Raw genomic sequence first — 20,930 nt, forward strand, 5'->3', positions numbered from 1 at the left:
ATATTCACAGCCTTCAAATGACTCATGTCAAACTTGTCTAACACCTTTTCAACATAGATTTTCTGAGAGAGCCATAATTTTCTAGCACTCATATCTATGTGAATTTGCATACCATGATTTTTAACATATCATATTAAATGATTAGCATCGTCTTTTCTAGTTTTTCAAGAGACTTTGACATACACTCATGCAAAAATATCTATGAAGCCTTGTTTCATTGAGCATCATCGTTGCTAGTGTAACACCCGAAATTTAATTATTTATTTAATTAAATTGTATAATGAATTAATTGTTGGAATTAGTCGAAGTTAGAATTTTTGGCATTTTTATAAGAGCCGTAATTGGAATTATATGTTGTTTTGAGCAGTTAAATTGATGTCGAGAAATTAGTCCGTTTAATCGGAGGATAATATTAGAAATAATATTACTATAGAGGACTATGATTTATTTAAGTTGGTTTGGTGGTGGGTGGTATGAAGAAACGTGGAGGTGTAATATTAAGCCCAAGAGTATTATTGGAATAATAGTAATTATTATTATTATTTGATTTATTGAGTTAAAAGAATAAATAATGGAATTAAGGGTTTGTAAGTTGGTTGCAATTTAGATCGTGAAAACAATTTCAAAAAAAAAAGAGGAACAAGGGTTTTGGAAGTTTTGGGAAAACAGATCGTGTAACAAAAGTTGCAGACCAAGAGGAATGAGAGTTTGACGGGAAGAAGATTGAACGGTGGCAAAGGGTTGCACTCCATCAGATTTTTTAGAGGCAATCTCCAAACCATAAAGTAAGGGTGAGGTTCGAATTTTATAACCGGAATTATGATAGTTGATATATGGGATTGAGGTTTCATAATTTTTGTGGCGTTGATTTTATTAATAGATGTTCTTGATTTCTACTCTCATTTATTTTGTGTGGTATATGCTGTGTTTGGATAAAAAAAAATGGAATACATGCACCGTAGCGTTTTCATACTGCTCTGTCTATATTTTGATAGAGAGAACAATTGGAATAATTGATAGATATAAACAAGTTGTACATACTGTAGCATCAGGTTCATGTTTTTTTTCCTAGCAGAATTGGAATTGTATTATTTTAAAGTTAGTATATTCTAATTAAGAATTAGTATTTTATTAGTTTACTAATATATACATGCTTCATAATAATAATAATAATAATAATACAGGGTTGTTAGAGTTGTCAATAGGGTTGATAGAGTTGTTAATAAGGTTGTCAGAGTTATTTTCGGGTTGTTTAGAGTAAAATCTGATAAACCATAAATAAAAAAATTCAATGTATTTGACCCTTTAGAGTTGTTTTATTATTACTTGAGTCGGACATTTAGCCAATTAAATTCATAAGAGTTAACCTTATATGTAAGGGTTGTTTGTAAGGTGTTTTTGAGTATTTTAGGTTTCAGGTTTGTAGAAATTGTTATAGAGTTGTTTAAAGTTATTGATTAAAATTAGCAGAGATAATTTGTTAAGTTTAAGACTTAGTAAAATTAAATTACAAAGTTAGTTTATATTTGAGATTATATAATTTGTGGTGTCTGTGTACTTTAGCAGAGTCAATTAATTTGTTGTAAAGGGTAGTAGTAATTTAACAGAAAAATATACTTGTGTGTGTGCGGTGTTCCGATCGGAACACTTTGTGTCACGTGTGTGTCTTTTGGGGAGGTAGAGACACTTTGTTTTTTTGTCTTGTATATTACTTTTGTAGCTAAGCGTAGCTGAGATGCATAACTTCATCATAGCATAATATAGTACACTAATAATAATAATGGTTGAAAAACTAGTACATTAAAATAATGCAATAGCAACATTGGATTAAATGCAATATATCTAGTATCAGTGAGTTACATTCTTAGTAGGAATAGTAATTCTTAGCCGAATATGAACAAATAGCAGAACCATTTATTTTTAGTAGTAACAGTGTTGACTAAGAAGTAGAAAATTAGTTGTATTAGTAAACCAAATTTTCTAGAATAGTAAGGTTAATTAGTAGTCGCAGTCCATTGAAAACAGTGCCGTTTTAGCGGAAATAGGCAGAAAAATTTAGTTGTCCGAAATTAATTGAAAATTGGCGGAATAACTAATATATATTAGTAGGTAATTGTGGTTGTTTTATTTTGTTTAAAATATATTGGATACACTGACTTGCAGGTACAACTGAATATGTTGAATTGTTCCGAATTATGGAACCGTGCTGTTGTTTATTAGTGTGATTAGTTGTTGTGGACACGTTGATGATGTTGTAGGCCTGCCAATGTTTAATATGTTGAAAGTTGATTATGTTGTTTTGAGTTGTTATCGTCCGATTCGTGGCACGTTTAAGTTGTAGGTCGAATGATCAGTGTTGATTAAGTTGATGCAATTGATGCATGTCTAAGTTGTGGTTGATGTCGTTGTTATCATTGTGGTCGATGTTGTTGTTGTATGTCATTCATAACATCGCATACATTGCATTGTTTAAGTTGGCCTGGATTGGCATTGTTTAAGTTGGCCTTGATGGCACCACGTTGAAGGCTTATGCCTTGTTAAAATGCCTCGATAACCTGGCATATGTTTAAGTTGGGAGTTCTGCTCCAATGGTACCACATGCATGTGCATCGTTGTGTCGCATTTTGAGTCGTTGTGAAGTTACTGTTGTTATAAGTTGTTGTTGATATACGTCGTGCTTGTTTGAGTTGTGAAATAGTTATTATAACTATTGTGATGATTGTGGTTACTAATTGTTGCTAAAGTTATTGTTATAACTGTTGTTGCTGGTTGTTATTATAACTGCTGTTTGAAAGTGGTGATGATTGTATGATCTGATCTAATATATTAATTATCATACTTTTGTTTATATTTTTTGATATCTCACCCCTTCTGAATGATGTTTTCCTACCATGGGAAATGGACAGGTACTCAGGATAGCGGTGGAAGTTGAAGTGATTTTATGAAATCTTTAGTTGCTGTTAGTCGAGTTGGTGTCTTGCTCTGATACGTAGCACTCGGGATGGGATTATGATTGTATTTGTTTTTCTATTGCTGTTATTATTATAGTTGTTGAATATCCAAGTTGAATAATAAGAAGTAATTACCGTTGTTTAAGTTGTTTTTAGTTGAATAAAAGTTGATGAATAATTATAAGTTGAAGTTTGATCTAATTGAATAAATTTGTGTATGAATTATAATTTTTAAGTTGTAGATGCCGAATGCTATGTATCAAAGATAAATGAAATATATGTTGTTTGTGGTTTTAAGTTGAAAATGTAATGCCTCATGTTTGATGTTTAAAATTTTGGCACTCTGATTTTCATATAAATGTCGGGTAGAAATGGGGTGTTACAGCTAGCTTTTCAAGAGAATTATTTTTAATTTCCACTATTCCATTTTGTTATGGAGTTCATGGAGTAGAAAAAGTTTGCTCAATACCATTTTCAATGTAAAGTTTTTTGAAATCTTCATTTTGAAATTCACCTTCAAGATTGCCTTGGATAGATGAAATATTAGACTTTTTCGCTTTGAATAATTTTAGCGGATTTCTGAAAGGCAACAAAAACATTTTTTTGTGAGAAGTAAAAAATGTTCATGTGTAACGAGGAAAGTCACCCACAATTATAAATGCGTAATAATTTCCACCAAAACTCATGGTTCTTCATGGGCTAAAAAGGTCCATAGGTAAAACGGACCTTTATTTGTTTACCCTTTTGATATGCATCATGTAACCTATTTTTTCGAAATACAACTTTGATAGACTAATTATTGATTTCTTGCAGATCAATTTATTTAAAATGTCTATATGAGTATAAGTTATTCTTCTATGCCACATATGAGTTTCATTCTCTTTATTATGTAGACATCCAACATCAATGGAATGTATTTTAGTTAAATTAAAGAGAGAGAGAGAGAGAGAGAGAGAGAGAGAGAGAGAGAGAGAGAGAGAGAGAGAGAGAGAGAGAGAGAGAGAGATTTCAAAGAAAATGTAAAGCTTCACAAAAGGGTGTGTTATGAAAAGAAGATGACCCTCTTATATAGGAGAAGGAAAATACAAAAAAGGAAAAGATTCATAGGCAAAATTAAAGTCTGAATTGATTGGCTTCTTGTCCCAATCGATTGGATGATCAAATTTAATCGATTACCTATGCTCAATATGGAAAGACTCGATAGAGAGTTGTTGTAAGTCATTAAGATGATGTCCTAATCATTTTGTTAATTATTTAGGCCTTCTCCAATCGATTGGCTTAATGCCCCAATCGATTGGGCAATTCAAAAATATTTCCAATCGATTGGCTTAAGGCCCATATTGATTGAGTAGTTCAAGAAAACCTTTAAAAAAAGTTGACGACTTCTTAATCACTTGAATCAGCCTTAAAAACATTTTTTTTAAAATATAAAAGAGGTTAAAAAAGACTTTTAGGTGTCTGTGTGAGTTGCCTTAATACTTAGGAGTTACTTTTTTACTTTTTCAAAACTCTAGTCACTCAGACAGACACGACTTGACGAGCTTTCACACTTCCTCTCTTTCATAACTTTGAGGCTTCCAAGATTTTTTGCCAAGAACCTAGATCATATAAGCACTTCAATATTGAGTATCTTTTCTTGATGAGGCTTGAGAAGTTTTTCCAATTGGGTCACCATCATCGGAGAGTTGAAATATATTACCACCAACTTCAACAACCAATGATATTATCGTCATAAAACTTTAGAAAATGATATTTTGCAGGATTATCAACTTTATACCTGCAAGCACATAAATCCACACGAGCGAGTTATGTTGATATATTATGTTCATATGAATTTATGCCATATATTTATTCCTTTTCTTTATCACATTAGGAGTAGATAATAGTTTATTAGGTTGAGACATCCTCTAATAAATTCACTTCATGAGCTAATATGATTAAAAATAAAATAAAACATGTATTGATTGCTTAGTCACTTTAGACAAAAAGGACTAGTGCCAAAGGTGTAAATAAAACAAGTTTTATTTAAAATGTATTGATGATGTTTTGAGGCTTAGACATAAGTTTCATAGTAAATCAACGCATATTTTATCGTTATAGACATACACCAAAAGTTTAATTTTTGTCCTCATATATTAGATGAAGTTATTAAATGGATCATTTCCATACTATTAAAAATCCCTATTTAGTATTTATGATTTTATTGTTTCTGACTATGTGACACACACTATTTCTTATCACATTTTCTCGTGTTTATTTTATAACTTCTTATATGAAAATAATTATGCTTAATACAATACTCGTGGGATCAATAATTTTTCTTATCACTTTGTACTAGTTTGACTGTGTATACTTGCACATAAAAAATGACCATCGAGGTAAGATTTAATCCCCTTAAAAAATTCCTCTTTGTGGCTTGAAGCACTAGACTCTAGCACCATTCTCTTTAACATTATTTTTAACATTCTTTACCAAGTGCAAAATAACACCAATCAGTACCTGAGCTAAGTCATTTTCTTATAAAGTTCTCCAAATAATTTTCCATTTTATAAATTTCATAAGCTTTCACCAAATTCACTTTAATGAGAAAATAAAATGTTGTATCATTTTACACTTGCTGTGAGCAAACTTCTAAGCTACAACTGTATTCTCTTTGAATACTTCTACCCGACATAATTGTTTTTAGAAAGAAGACACCAAGTAGGGTATGCTCACTTTGAGATGATCAATAAAAACCTTACTCTCTCTCTCAAAGGTTATCGGCTCCTCTTACCCGAACACTTTATGTGAACTTTGATCTTTCTTGTAATCCCAGGAACAACATACATTTCCTCATTTTTGTCAATAACATATTTCACTAGGACATCTTTATCGTTGAACTTCTATATGTAAAACCTTAAGGTTATGTTTGGGAGTTTGGAGGGGAGGGGAGGGAAAGGCTTCCAAAAACAAAATTTTAAAAAAATATAGGAAAATATTTGACATTTTTTGAAAAAATGAATTTGTTTAGAATGATAAAAGAGTTATTATCATTAATAAATTTTTAATTTTCAAAATAGTATAACAACCTAAAAGATATTTGAAAAATTTATGTAAGCCCTTCAAAACCCTTCAAAACCCTCCTTCAATACCATTTTTGAGTTCCCCCATTTTATGGAGTTTTTGGTGTTATGAATAAACTCAAACCCTCCAAAACCCTCCTACCCAAAATCTTTTTATCTTTTTCACTCAATTCCTCCTATTTTCCAAAGCCTTCCCCTCCAAACTCGCAAACATAGCCTAAGGGTTTGTCTTTCACTTGCCTGGTCGATCCTGAGCTCTCCACCGATTTTGGTAATCTCCCAGACACAGTGAAGTGGGATGTAAATTGTGTGCATAGCTCATTCCTTAAATTGATGGATTTAACCCTTATACCTCTTAACCAAGTCATGACACCTTCTTTTAAAGTGATCGTAAATGACTTGCACTACTCTAGACAACTTTATCTAGGGAAATTTAGAAGAACATCCACAAGCTTTAATGTGATCACCCAAATCCATTATTGTGTCATATATTCCCATTCCTAAGAGTTATGGATCTCTATATAAACAATATTATCATTTATTCATACGACGAAGAAATTTCTTTAAGGAGTATCTTCTTTATCCCCATATCTACCATTGAAGGGTGATGGCAAAGAGCCTTTATGACACTTTCTATGGTGTTCGGGATGATGATGAGTTTTGGGATGAAGAGTGTCAAGGAGTGAGATATGTGTCTCTAGTGTCCGTCAGCGGTGGGAAGAATATGTTTGTTCTTTGTCATAAAAAGTTACAAATTCTTTTCTTACTCGTATCTCCCCTCAACTGGTCCTTATCCTCACCCTATAAGCCGGTTTTATAGGGTTGAGTTAGACCCAACTCACATATTCTAACATGGTATCAGAGCCTGGTTTAAGATCTGGTGGGCCACATATTATCATGTTTTCGTTATCAGGCCACCCACTATTTATTTTCACGCTCTAATTGTCTAGTCCTGGACGTGAGGGGGTGTGTTATGAGATGGCTTGAAAATGTGCTTATAAGTTGGACAATCCTCATCCTACAAATCGGTTTTGTTGGGTTGAGTTAGGTCCAACCACATTTTCTAACATCAACCAACGAGACATTCAAGGTCGTGATCAATATTCTTAATCATCAATGTCTTGCATCAACTAGAACTAAAGATAATAATTGGGCTTGGCATCAAAGACTTGGCTATCTCAATTTTATGAGTCTTAGCCTAATGCATATGAAGAAAAAGGTGTATTGACTTCCCAAGATTGAAGTGCCAAAACAATTATGTGAGGAACTACCTGCACCAACTAAGCTTACACAAATTCAAGGAGTGAGAAGATCAAGCAGAACTAGAGCTCCATCGGCCAAGTTGAATGACTATGAGAGATTTCCTAATCAAGTAAGTAAGGAAAATGGTGAGCTGATTGAATAAGTAATGATGGTTGAATCAAAACTAATTAATCATGTGCAAGCTCTGCAGGATAAAAATTAGAAAGCTGCAATGATTGAGGAACTCAGGGCCTTAAAAAAAACCACACATGGGAGCTGGATGAGAACTCGTGCAAGAAAACAATTGATATAAGGTGGGTTTACAAACTGAAGTTGAAGCCAGATGGTGAAATTGACAAGTACAAAGTAAGGTTAGTTGCAAAAGACTTTCTTCAAAGACTTCGAGTAGACTTTAATGAAGTTTATGCACCTGTGGGTAGGCTTGAAACAATCAAATTGATTATGACCATAACAACTTACAAAGGTTGGAAGATGCACCAACTTGAGGTGAAATCTGCATTAATTTCTCAATGGACCTTTAGAGGAAGAGTTTATGTGAAGCAGCCACCAAATTTTGAAATAAAAGGGAATGAGAAGCATGACAAATCTGAATTAAGAAGAATATTATGGCTAATTCAGTTTGCTTTAAGAATATATCTGGGGTATATCATAGACCTGAGCAGATATTCATTTTTAGTTAGCGAGTTCGCTTTAAGATTATATCTAAGAGGGTATATCATATATCCGGGCGGATATATTAGTTTTATTTTAAACAATTTGTTTTAGATTTGATTTGGGTGACTAGTGTACCTATTTATACCACCCCTTATTGTAATTGAAATAAACACAACCACACAATAATCAATAAATACAACCACAAAATAATTTTCTCTCAGTTTATCATCATTTGTCAAGTAATCTATGATATAGGTTACATAATCCATGAAGCCGTCCTCATAAATTGTTTTACTCGCAACATGAAAAACCTTCGCCAATTGTTTCAGCAAGCCCCATCACATAACTATAATTGAGAGACGCGTCAAGTGGAACTCCTTCAACCTCTCATTCACTGTATCATTATCATTAATATTGATGGGCTTAACGACTCAATCTATTACATATTTATGAATCTGTGATTTATTTATAAAAGTTTACATGGTTGTGAAAGTTATAATAGGATTAAGATTGAGATAACGTTCTAACATGATAGATGAATGAGTTCCTATTTTATTTTGTTTTATACTCCATCCTTTTCTATCCAACCCAACACATGAGATATACAATCAACATAAAAAAATTAATAACTTGAATTAACAAAATAAAGAAGAAAGAATAATTAAGACAAACTGGCTTAAGGGCTCACTTAACACTAATTAATTAGCAATAATGAGAATTAAGAAGCACTAAAAGAAGGAGCAACAACAACAGAAGAATAAACCTTAGAACTTCCAAATGAAAATCCACTAGAACCTTCATCATCAGCAATAGAACAAACTATAGTTTCCTCGACAACCGCGTCATTCTTCCACGGCATCATGACAGTAGAATAAACAGAAGTAGATGAAGAAACTGCATGGTTTTTCATCATTGCATGCTTAAGAAGTTGAAGAGCTCTAGGATTCTTTCCCAAAATGGCGAAATCTTGTTCCCGAGTATTTGGAAAATTAGTCTTGGCATTTCTTCCTCTAAGAAGCCTTGCAGCTGAGTCATAAGACATGGCAGCATCTTCTGGTGTGTCAAAAGTTCCTAACCATAGTCTTAGTTTCTGTGATGAGTCTTTTATCTCAGCTATCCATCTTCCTGAGGGTCTTTGTCTTACTCCTAGGTACTTTTTGTGATGACTTTTGTTTGAGGTTTTTGGAATTTTGTTAGTGTTGGATTTATCTATTTCATGAGGGATTAAGGAAATTTTGTTGTTGGTGGTGGTGTGAGTTTGATGTGGAAATTTTGAGTTTTCCATGAAGGGTTAGGTTATGAAAAGTTGAAGACTGTTTGATTATTAACAAATTAAAGGCTTATGTAATACTGAGGTTGGTGAATGAAGTAATTAATAACATGTTTGTCAGATTTGTTTTGTTTTTTTGGTAATAATTCCTCTAAATCTTATTATAACACAAAATTTACTTTTTGAATTCAGGTTTTTGAATAGAATAGATAGATATAATACTAGTACATATTACATTACTTCTATTATAGGTTTCACATACAATGTCTATTTTCTTTGTCACATTTTCCATCTTATGCAAAGGGTCATGAAAATTAATCTCGACATTTCTTAGAAAAATCAGCCTCCGATAAGTTATTGATCAGACTTAGGCTTTGAATTTTTTAGCAGGTCAGATACAAAATTTAACTCGGCCCAACTTATTTTCACCCCTAATTACAAGTAAAGTTACATTTGAGAAGTAAATGTTAGGATATTAAAAGTCTCACATTTAATAGAAAAATAAAAATGACCAATATATAATATAATGATCCTCAAAGTTATTATTCTTTCTTAGTACAAAATAATGATCCTCAAAGTTATTATTCTTAGTACAAAATAGTGATCCTCAAAATTTCTCTTAGCACATAAGCCAGAATCTTCTTACACCATTTTAAAACAAGTATTTCTTTTTTCTCATAGAATGTGACAGAGCCATTATTTTGTTGTTGGGTGAGAAAGAGGTATAAAATAAGACAAGTCTCTTTTTACTCTTTAGAAGATCCTAAAATTTCACATAAAATAGAACATCGAAACAATTTATATAGGTCTATCTCAACTCTACAAAATCAGTTAGTAGAGTGAAGATTACCCCCACTTATAAGTATATGTTCAGGCCATATATTATCTGATGTGAGACTCTTAACACACCCCCACGCCCAGGACTAGACAACTGGAGCGTGGAAATAAATGGTGGATGGCCTGATAGCTGGCGTAAACCATAATAGGTGGTCCAATCACATTTTTTAACATGGTATCAGAGTCTCGTTTAAAGCCGATTTTGTAGGGTTGAGTTAGATTCAACCACATTTCTTAACAGACACTCCTCACCTTACCGACCGATTTAGATAAAATCGTACACGAATACAGTATTTATTTAGTATAACTAATTAAAATCATACCACTTCAATAATGTATTTATCCCTATTATTAGAATGAGATCTTGAAGTTGGTTGAGAAAGAACCAAAAGAATGAGGTGACGTAAGGTTGTATTATTGTGGTTAATATATTCCAAAATGAAGTGTGTTTATACATGACAATGACAAGTACACCATAGGCAAAATTCCAACAGCCTACAAACAAATTTCACACCTCAAAAGCCAGAAAACAAACAGAACCCACATGCTTCCTTTTAACCTCATAATAATATTCAATATATCTCAAATAATAATGGATGTCTCTCTTTGTCCTTTTTACTTCCTCCAACTATGCTCTTAGCAAATATAAAATATAACATCTCAATTCTGATGCACTGCCAATTCAATCAGTCTGTTTAGCTTTTCTTGTTGGAATAACTTCACTTGTGTTTATCATATTCTATTTTATCCAATGTTTTAAAACGCGAACTGAACCGACCGGTTCAGTCGATTGGACCATGAACCAGAGATGAATTTAGTTAGGTCAATCTTTCAAAATCGCTAGTGGGTTAAAATCGGAATAGAACCGAAAAAAACGGATTGAACCATCTAAAATCGTTTGAACCATAGAATCGGAGCCGGTTTTATAAAATTGTCGGCCAGTTCAAAAAAAAATCTGAGTTTAAAAAAAAAATTAATATGTATATATAAAAAATTAATATACATTCTCCGTGAGAGAATTCCGTGTTTTTATTACAAGCATACAAATTTTTAAGTTTTATCATTCCGTTATAGTTTTCTTTCAACCACACTCCACCATATGTTTGTCGTAGTTCAACTGTTTAATTAAGTTTATTGTATTGTATTCTTAGTTATTTAAATTTTATTTTAATTATTATGTTGTGTTATTTTACTTTGGTTTGAATTAGTTTAACTTATTTTATTATAATTTTTAATTTGTTTAAATTATTTTTAAATGAAGGTTGAAATGAAGTGTGCAACTATGCTGTGTTATTATATGTACTATCGACATTGTTGTATTAAGTTTGTAATTGATTTTTAATTTTTTTTTAAGTTGTGAATATATAACTATGTGTGACATATCTATCAAACATTAGTTTCATATTATTAGTTTATTTAATAAAAGATTTGATCATAAATTTAATCGATTGAACCAATTAAACCTTAAATTAAAAGCTTTATGATTTTTAAAATATTAATTTTATCAAAGCCATCTTAAATATTTGGAGATTTTTGGATAGATTAGTTACAGTTTAATTATCAAAAAATAAATAAAAATTTTATTTAGCCACTATTTAATTGGTACAATATTGTCATCGAAGTGCCCCGTTTTATATGTCTTCAAATCGAACTTGTGTCCCCTCTTGTAATCCTTGTATTTCTCTTTTTTTTATTTATTTATAATAATATCTTCTCTTCAGCTTAAAAAAAAAAAAATCGAACTTGTATTTTATAGATGAAAATTATAGCTTTTCTTATGCTTTTTTTTAATCAACTTAAACTTTGTTTACATAATCAAAACAATTAATCTATCACAATTATGGGGTCAAGCGTAAGGGTTGATAGGAAGGAAAAGAGATGCTTAATATAAATAGGAAGTAAAAGAGAGGCTTAATATAAAGATACATCCAACCATGTGATGAGAAACTAGAGGTAAAGATAACAAACTTATCAGAGAATTAACTAATTTAATTACCAGAAAAACAAATCACTAACCACCTCCAAACTACTTAGAAATTTATTTAATACTGTTGGAAATAATTCTCATATATTTCAATGTTCAGTATTGTATTTATAATATAATAGATAATATGTTTACCGGATTGGTCCTATCAATAGCAACAAGTTCTACCGTCCATGTCCCAAATTTTAAAAATATTATTTTTTTAATATTATTATTTTTTTATTTTTTTTTGGAAGAATAAGAAATTATATATATTCCAAAAACTATTAAGTACAAAGCGACCTAAAAAGGTCCAGCAACAAACGACAAGAAAAACACCCTATGACCAAAAAAACCAAAAACTAGCCACACAATTAAGCTAGCAGAAGTTGAGCTAATTTCTCTATACTTGGGATAGACCCAAATTCTATTTGTAATTCTTTCTATGATGTTATTCACAATGTTTTTATCTTGTATCTCTCTGCTAAAGATTTTAGCATTCCTATCCAACCAAATAGCATAAACTGTTTCGGCCACAGCAATCTTCACAAAGGGCTTTCTCCAGTTTCTACTCTTGCATATTTTTATGAGCCATTGCATCTCATAATTTTTTTAATATTAATAAATATAAAAAATGTTATAATAAAAATCTAATAAATAAAAAAAATATGCAAAAAAAAAAATTCAATGCATAAAAAAATAAGAATGATAAAAAATTAAAATAATTATAATTAAATTTATTTTTAATTAATATATAACTATATTTTTCATTTTTCATTTTTAATTATTACAATTGCATTTTTTTTTTAAATTAAGACCTTTTTAAATATAATAAATAGATATGCCATAAATTATAAAACAATAGGTGAAATGCACTCACATATCTCTCAAAATTTCAACGATATAAGTGTTTGGATTCTAGAATTCGAATATAGTCAACCTAATAATTAAATATATTGCACATAAACATTCCATTAAATCAAATCAAATTCAACTAGGGTTTGCAATGGACAGGGTATATAGTATCCATTCCAATATCTAAACTATTTGTATCTGAATACATGCCTGCTTGAATGCCAACATTAGCACCTGTACGAGTATTCTATAGGTACGTAAGTATTCATACATGTACTCATTACTCATACAAATACCATATCATTTTAAGTTTTTAAGAACATTAAACAAGTTTTTAAAAAGTATATCATTGAATTATGAAATAAACAAACTTTTATATTAAATACGTAATGGTTCAATAATGATGTTTTAAAAAAATGATAGACATATTATTAAGAGTATAATCCAAGTTAAGGAACTCAAGCTCAAGCCCAAGTTGGGTAGGGTTTATTATGTTAGTTACTTAGTATACAAGCAACATACTTGTATATATACACATACTTGTAATTCAGTTTTTATAGTTTTCATTAATAACAATTCTCAATTAGTCTCTCTCTCTCTCTCTCACTCAAAGTGCATCAAGCACTAACAAATTGGTATATAGAGCTTCGATTAGGTTTTTGGTTGTGTTTTCAAGAATCACACGTCGATGATCGTGCTTCCGGGATCGTGGATTGTTAATCAATCACTGCAAAGATGAATAGTAACAATGAAAATAATCCAAATTCTTTTATGATTCTTGACGGTAAAAATTGAATCCGATGGAGTAAACAAATGCAATCGTTGTTTGGTTTTCATGAAATCCTAGAAGTGGTTACTAATGGTGTTCATGCGCTTGCTCAGAATGCAACTAAGTCTCGGAGACCTGTCCACGAGAATGCTAAGAAGAAGGATTGCAAGGCGACGTTTTGTATTCAATCGACGGTAGACACGATAAACTTTGATCAAATTTCCCATGCTTAATCGGCGAATGAGACATGAATATTCTTGTCAAGTATTAAGGAGGTGAAAGTTGTCAAATTACAGACGCTACGAAGGCAGTATGAATTTCTATAGGTGAGAAGATGAAAATATCACATTCTATGTCACGAAGGTGCAAAATTTTATTTATCTTATGAAAGACTGTGGTGAAATCATAACTGATAAGATGACAGTTTAGAAGGTAATGCGTATGTTAACCTCTCACTTTGATCGCGTTATCATAGCTATTCAGGAATCCAACATTCTTGAAACAATGAAATTGGAAGATTTGATTGGTTTGTTGGAGGCACATGAGTTATAGATTGTTGAGAGGAAACTAGTCAAGATTCAATACAAGCACTACATACGCATATATGGAAGAAACATGGTGGTTCTAACAAGCTCAAAGGCAAATGAGACAAGACTCAGAGCAAGAAGTCTTAGGTGAATCCTCGAAAGCATAAAGCATATGATAGGGCTTCTGAATTCTTGAAAAAAGGAGAAGGAATCTCATATTAGAAAGACAAGAAAGGTGTGCAGTGTTATAACTGTGAAAAGTGGGGTCACTTGGCCAAGAGTTGTTGGTAGAAGAAAGACAAAGGAGTGACAAAAGGCAAGGATGAAGGAGAGAACCTTGCACGTCAAGGTCCATGTGATTGTGATGATATGGTGCTTATGGATGCAGTGACTGATGAGCATGTCAACTCTAAAATCTGGTTTTTTGACACAAGTTCTTCAAATCACATGACTGGTTGAAGAGAGTGGCTAACAGAGTTTGACAAGTAGAAGAGGAGCAACATCAAACTTGCAGATAATAGCTCATTGCACACAAAAGGTCCAGTCAACATAGTTATTCAAAGGAGCAACGAAGTAAACGCTATGATCAAAGATGTACTCTATGTACCTGGCATAAAGTGCAATTTGCTAAGTGTTTGGACAAATGGTCGAAATGGGTTTCTCAGTGGTCAAGAAACATAGAGCCTTAGAATTGTTCGACACCCATAACAAGTTAGGCGTCCATAGGCATGCTGGAGTAGACTGGAGAAATTGTGTCATACTTCCTTGAACCTTGTGCTAGTTGACTTTCTCCATTATTCTGATAGATTGACAAGATGAAGTTGCTTTTGCACATAGTACAGACCAAAAGGTGTTGTACTACATCTCTAGCTTATAAGAGGCCAAGTCAATTTTGGCGCTGAGATTCCATTGAATATCAGATTTTGATTAATTATAATCTGAATTATTATGCTTCTTCTTTATAATCTATTTAACTGGGTCAGAACCTTGTTAAATCTTACTCCAAAATAGCACTTTGATTTCTCTCACCTCATTAAATTTATCTCTATTCTATTCAATCTTTCTCATTTATATATTATACATTAATATAATCAATTTTTTTCATTGTATTATATTAGTTTTTCTCTTATGTTAAATATTCAAGTATTATTTTATATAATTTATACATATATTGTATTTAGAAACACATTATAGTATTTATAAGAGATAATATAGTACTTAAAAATGTATTATGTTTAAAATAATATAATTTTTAATTTTATTTATAATAAATATTATAGCATTTTAATTTTAATTTTTTTAAATAAAAAACTCGTTTAGGGTCGGGTAGTCCGAAACTCATCTAAGGCCATACTCGAATAGTAATTCTCGAGTCCATATTACACAAAGTCCGCCTTTTTTACTGTCAGGTGAACCATTTTAAAAGCTCTACGTTATGCATCACAAATATATTCTTATGAGTTTGGATCACTACTTTTGTCATGTTGTAGACTATTATCTCTGAATTGTTCTTAAAAGCCAATTTATGACTTTCTTTGGCATTATTGTTTTTGTTTATTTGATTTTGTTAATAAATTCTAACTCTTTGTTTTTAAAGTTAGTTTTTATTTTTTCCTCATAAGACTAAAACTACGTTAATAGTAGATAATTGTTTACGTTTACGAGTTGAAAGCCAAATAGGCATTAATGCCAAAACCTATCAGAGAGCTAAAACACCTTTAGGTGATTGCATATCTAGGAAGGTGATTGCATATAAGTGTTCTATGGCCTTAAAAACTTGTGTCAGGATTAGTATGGATGAAACACTGTCGGTGACTAATTCATCTTTAAAATATTTGGACTTTCTAAAATTGTAAAGCATTGTAAAGCATTGTAAGCATGCCATTATGGCTATATGATCTTTCTTTTTTTTAAATAAGTAAACTATATGATCTTTCTTAGATAAACTAAGGAAAATGTGTTAGGAGCTATAATTCGCTAAACACGTGTTCTAGAAGAAAGTTAGTTGGGTACTATATATGTTCTTTTACTATCAGAGTTTATTATAAATGTTTTTACTAATGTCGTCAGTATATAAGGAAAGTCATTCAATTTTATATGCATTTCTTAGATTCATTTAATAAAATGATTAAGTTGGAAAATGGAAGAGTTCACTTCGCAGAGAGAAATACTATATATCATCCTATGAAAATTAGGAAAAGGAGGACATGAATTGGATGATTTTTTTTAGGCTTGTATTATGTATTAAACTTTAAAAAAAATTGTATTTTGTCATTTTGCAAGACTTATACTTCTAATTCTAAGAGTTCGTTTGGCCCGACTTATTTAGGTCTTAAAAGTTATTTGAAAGCTAAAGTTAAAAATAATAGCTTTTAAAGTAAAGCTAAAGTTGTTTGACTATGGTATTGATTCTTTCTCTACACGTCTTCTAGAGAGAAGGAGCTCTTTCTCTCTCTAAAATATCGTGTCTCTTCACCTTTCCCTTAGGGTTTGGTTTTCTTCCAGTTTTCTTTCTGGTTCTTCCAGTTGTTTTCAACTGTCTTTGGTCTTTCTCAGAGTTCCCATTGCTCGCTTTTCTCGTCTTTGTGAGCCCTGTTGTCTGGGGTTTTTTTCTGTGTGTCGGGAGCTGAAAAGTTAACTCGCGGGTGGAATGGAGAAGTGGAGGAATATCCCACTTTCGAAAGAAGAGGAGGAAGGGGTGACGGCGGCGGCAGAGGAAGTTAGTGAAGAAGAGATTTTCCAACGAACACTAGCTGGGAAATTGTGGACAGGAAACAATTTCAACACTAGAGCCTTCATCAGTACAATAGTGAATGCGTGGAGACTGAAGAATCCGGTGGAAACCCAAGAGCTATCCAAGAATCTGTTCTTGTTCAGATTTAACACAAAACGAGATCTGGAAACAGTTTTAAGAAATGGTCCTTGGAGCTTTGACAGGAATCTACTGGTGTTAAAAAGAGTTTCGGGAGAAGAACAACCCTCCGGGTTGGACATGCATTTCTATCCATTCTGGGTACGGGTTTATGATCTTCCTCTCATACTCAGATCGGAAGCAATGGCGAAGAAACTGGGAAACATTCTTGGAAGCTTCGAAGAGATGGACGGGAAGGAGGTGCACAGACATGGAAAGTTTCTGAGAATCAAAGTGAAGCTGGATCTGGAACAAGCTCTGAAGAGAGGAACAGTAGTCAGGTATAAGGAGAAAAGTTTCAAGGTGTTCTTCAAATATGAACGACTCCCAATTTTCTGCTTTGTCTGCGGTAAACTGGGACACCAACTAAAAGACTGTGACGCTCTGGGTGATTTAAGTGATGAAGGCTTTGAGGAAGTAGAAGAAACAGATCTGGCTTATGGTCCTTGGCTCCGAGCTTCACCATTGCCGAAGACTTTTGACGAATTCAAAATGAAAGAGTCAAGTTCTAGTACATGTAACCGAAGTCTCTTTAATATTTCATCTGACCAAAGCAGGTGCGGAACGAAGGATGTAGGGGAGAAGGAACAAGAAGAGGTTCAAAACAAAGGGGTTGTGGCTAAGGAAGGGGGGTGCTGAAGCAAGGAAACCAAACACAGGAAGAAGGAAAAGGAAAAAAGGTGCTAGAGATCGAAGATGTTGCAGAATCTTTAGGGGCAGTGGTGATTAGCAAAAACCAAAAAAGGAATGGAGGAAAGAAGCAAGACGACAAACAAAAAGCGAAGAGGTGGACAAGGCAGAAGGTGGGGAAGAAGGCAACACAAGAGAAAATGATCCAACTTGAACGGGAAAGAGGGAAGAGACAACTAGTGGATGTTCCTATCGCTGAAGGAAAACCGGAAGACTTAGGCAGTGGGGGAAAAAAGAGGAGGCCAGAACAGGAGGGGAGTGAAGCTGTTATCTTGAGACCAGAGGTGGTGTTGGAAGACCAACACCGCCTACAACAATGAGACTTCTGAGCTGGAACTGCAGGGGGTTGGGGAGTCCCCGTGCGGTTCGAGCCTTGCAAAGGCTCGTGCGAACTGAAAATCCCAACCTCATCTTTCTTATGGAATCACGTTTGAAGGATGGGGAATTACAGGTGGTGAAGTACAAATTGGGCTTTGATAATGTCTTTTCTGTCGATTGTGTAGGATATGGGAAGGAGAGGGCAGGAGGGCTAGCAGTTATGTGGAATGATAGTATGCAGCTGGGAATCAAGTCTTATTCCCAAAATCATATTAGTGGGGTTATTAAAGATGAGGAGGAACAGGACTGGAGTTTCTCGGGGGTGTATGGCTTTCCGGAAGAACACAACAAAAGGAGAACTTGGCAATTGGTGAGAGATCTTCATAGAGAAGGCAATGAAAATTGGATGTGTTTCGGTGATTTCAATGATATCCTTAGTGACAACGAGAAGATTGGAGGAAACGCGAGATCGCAAACACAATTCAATTGGGGAAGACAAACCTTGGAGGTGTGCAATCTCCAAGATATGGGGTTCGAAGGCTACCCGTTCACCTGGTCCAACAAAAGGAAAGATCACAACAACATTCAGTGTAGGCTGGATAGAGCGATGGGCACCGTGGAGTGTATAGGAAGATTTCACCCCATCGTTGTTACACACTTACCCAGGTTTGGGTCGGACCATGCTGCCATAAGAATTGAATTGGAAAAGCAAACTGAAGAGGTGAAGGAAGGTTTTAAACATGTGTTTAGATTTGAAGATATATGGGCCAGAGATGTGCACTGTGCAAACATTGTGAGGCGGAAGTGGGAGACTAGTCCGGGTGGGGGCCTAAGCAAATTAAAAGCCATGGCAGATATTGGGTCGAACTTTAAGGAATTCAGAAGTGGAGCTGTGAGACAAGAAATTAATCGAATTGAGGAGTTGTTAAAAGAGGATTGTAGATGGGGGAGTAGTGAAGAGGACATAAGGAGTTTTAAAGCCATTGAAGACCAAAAGAACAATCTCTTAAAGGTGGAGGAAATCATTTGGCGACAAAGAAGTCGAGCCTTGTGGTTAAAAGAAGGCGACAAAAATACCAAGTTCTTTCATGGGAAAGCCAAACAAAGAAGGACTACTAATACCATAAGGAAACTTAAGGGCGAAGATGGTGCGTGGAAATGCGGTTGGAATCGTTGTGAGGAGATTCTGAGACTGTATTTTGGAGGAATTTTCACTTCTTCTAATCCTTCTAATATTGAGGCTGTATGCGAGGTTGTTAAAGGAAAGCTGAGTCGGGAGAATCGTAGGTGGTGTGAAGGTGTTTTTACGGAGCAGGAAGTGTATGACGCTCTATTTCAAATGCATCCTCTTAAATCACCGGGGCCGGATGGCTTACCAGCTCTGTTTTTTCAGAAGTTTTGGGGCACGGTGGGAAAGGATGTGCAAGAGATGGTTTTGGATATTCTGAACAAGGAGAAGGACCCGAAGGAGATAAATCACACGTTCATAGCTCTGATTCCGAAGTGCAAGAATCCTAAGTCTCCTACTGATTTTCGGCCTATTAGCCTTTGCAACGTTGTGATGAAGATTGTTACCAAAGCCATTGCTAACCGCTTCAAGAAGTTGTTACCAGAGGTCATCGACGAGGAGCAGAGTGCTTTCGTTAGAGGGAGACTGATTTCGAACAATGCTCTCACTGCAATGGAGTGTTTCCATTGGATGAAGAAGAAGAAGAAGGGCAAGAAGGGCGTGATGGCCATGAAATTGGACATGGCAAAGGCGTATGATAGGATGGAGTGGAGGTTCGTGGAAGGAGTGTTAAGGGCTATGGAGTTTCCGGAGATGATGGTTAGGCTGGTTGTTCGGTGTATCTCCTCGGTGTCGTATCAAGTCCTCATAAATGGGAAGCCTAGCAAGACGTTTTTTCCGGAAAGGGGTCTCCGTCAAGGGGACCCACTTTCCCCTTACTTGTTTGTTCTTTGTGCAGATGTTCTCTCGGGATTGCTGAAGTCGGAGTCGAAGGCCTCAAGAATACACGGCATACAAATTGCTAGGAATTCCCCAAAGATCTCGCACCTTTTCTTTGCCGACGATTGCCTTTTATTTGCTAGAGCAAATGAAGTGGAAGCTGATGTGCTTATGCAAGCCCTTACTCGATACCAGGAAGCGTCAGGCCAACAGGTTAATCTCGATAAGACGAAAGTCTCCTTCAGTCGAAATGTATCAGAATCAGCAGCAGAAACGATCCGTAACAGGATGAGAGTTAAGACGGTTCCATCTCACACGAAGTATTTGGGTCTACCGGTACTTTTTGGAAGATCAAAAAAGGAGATTTTCTCGATTGTGATTAACAGGGTGTGGAAAAAGCTGAAAGGTTGGAAGGAAGGGATGCTATCGAGGGCAGGGAAAGAAGTTCTGATTAAGGCAGTAGTGCAAGCGATTCCTACCTATGTCATGAGTTGCTTTAAACTTCCAGAAGGGGTATGCTCTGAGTTAGAAAGTCTAATGGCAAAATTCTGGTGGGGATCAAAGGAAGGAAGTCGCAAAATTCACTGGGCTAGCTGGAAAAACCTTGCGGTGGCAAAAGGCGAAGGGGGAATGGGATTTCGTGGTGTGTCTGATTTTAATGTGAGCCTCTTAGGAAAAAATTTCTGGCGCATTCAAGTGGACAATAACTCTATTCTGGCAAAGACCCTTAAGAGCAGGTACTTTCCAAGAGGCACGATCAACGACGCTAAGGTGGGGTACAATCCTAGTTATGTCTGGCGCAGCATCCTAAGTGCGAGAGATGTGGTGTTAGAGGGGTCGAGATGGCGTATTGGAGATGGATCAAAAGTAAAGGTTTGGACAGATGGCTGGCTCCCCAAAAATGCAGGTTTT

The 20,930-nt window shown here is 34.2% G+C and overlaps 1 protein-coding gene across 1 annotated transcript; it reads right to left on the reverse strand.

Annotated features, from left to right (window-relative positions):
* Positions 1-8,144: 8,144 nt before the first annotated feature.
* On the reverse strand, positions 8,145-9,310 carry LOC131604443 (ethylene-responsive transcription factor ERF096-like). The gene has a single exon (XM_058876883.1). It carries the CDS (start codon positions 9,213-9,215, stop codon positions 8,649-8,651), a length of 567 nt encoding a protein of 188 aa, XP_058732866.1. The 5' UTR covers positions 9,216-9,310; the 3' UTR covers positions 8,145-8,648.
* Positions 9,311-20,930: the final 11,620 nt, after the last annotated feature.

This window comes from Vicia villosa, linkage group LG1, assembly GCF_029867415.1.
Source record: "Vicia villosa cultivar HV-30 ecotype Madison, WI linkage group LG1, Vvil1.0, whole genome shotgun sequence".
In the NCBI taxonomy this organism is placed as follows: domain Eukaryota; kingdom Viridiplantae; phylum Streptophyta; class Magnoliopsida; order Fabales; family Fabaceae; genus Vicia; species Vicia villosa.

What these genes read in the sequence shown, in the direction of transcription:
- LOC131604443 (XM_058876883.1), bottom strand. Translation starts at nt 9,215, where the DNA reads ATGGAAAACTCAAAATTTCCACATCAAACTCACACCACCACCAACAAC.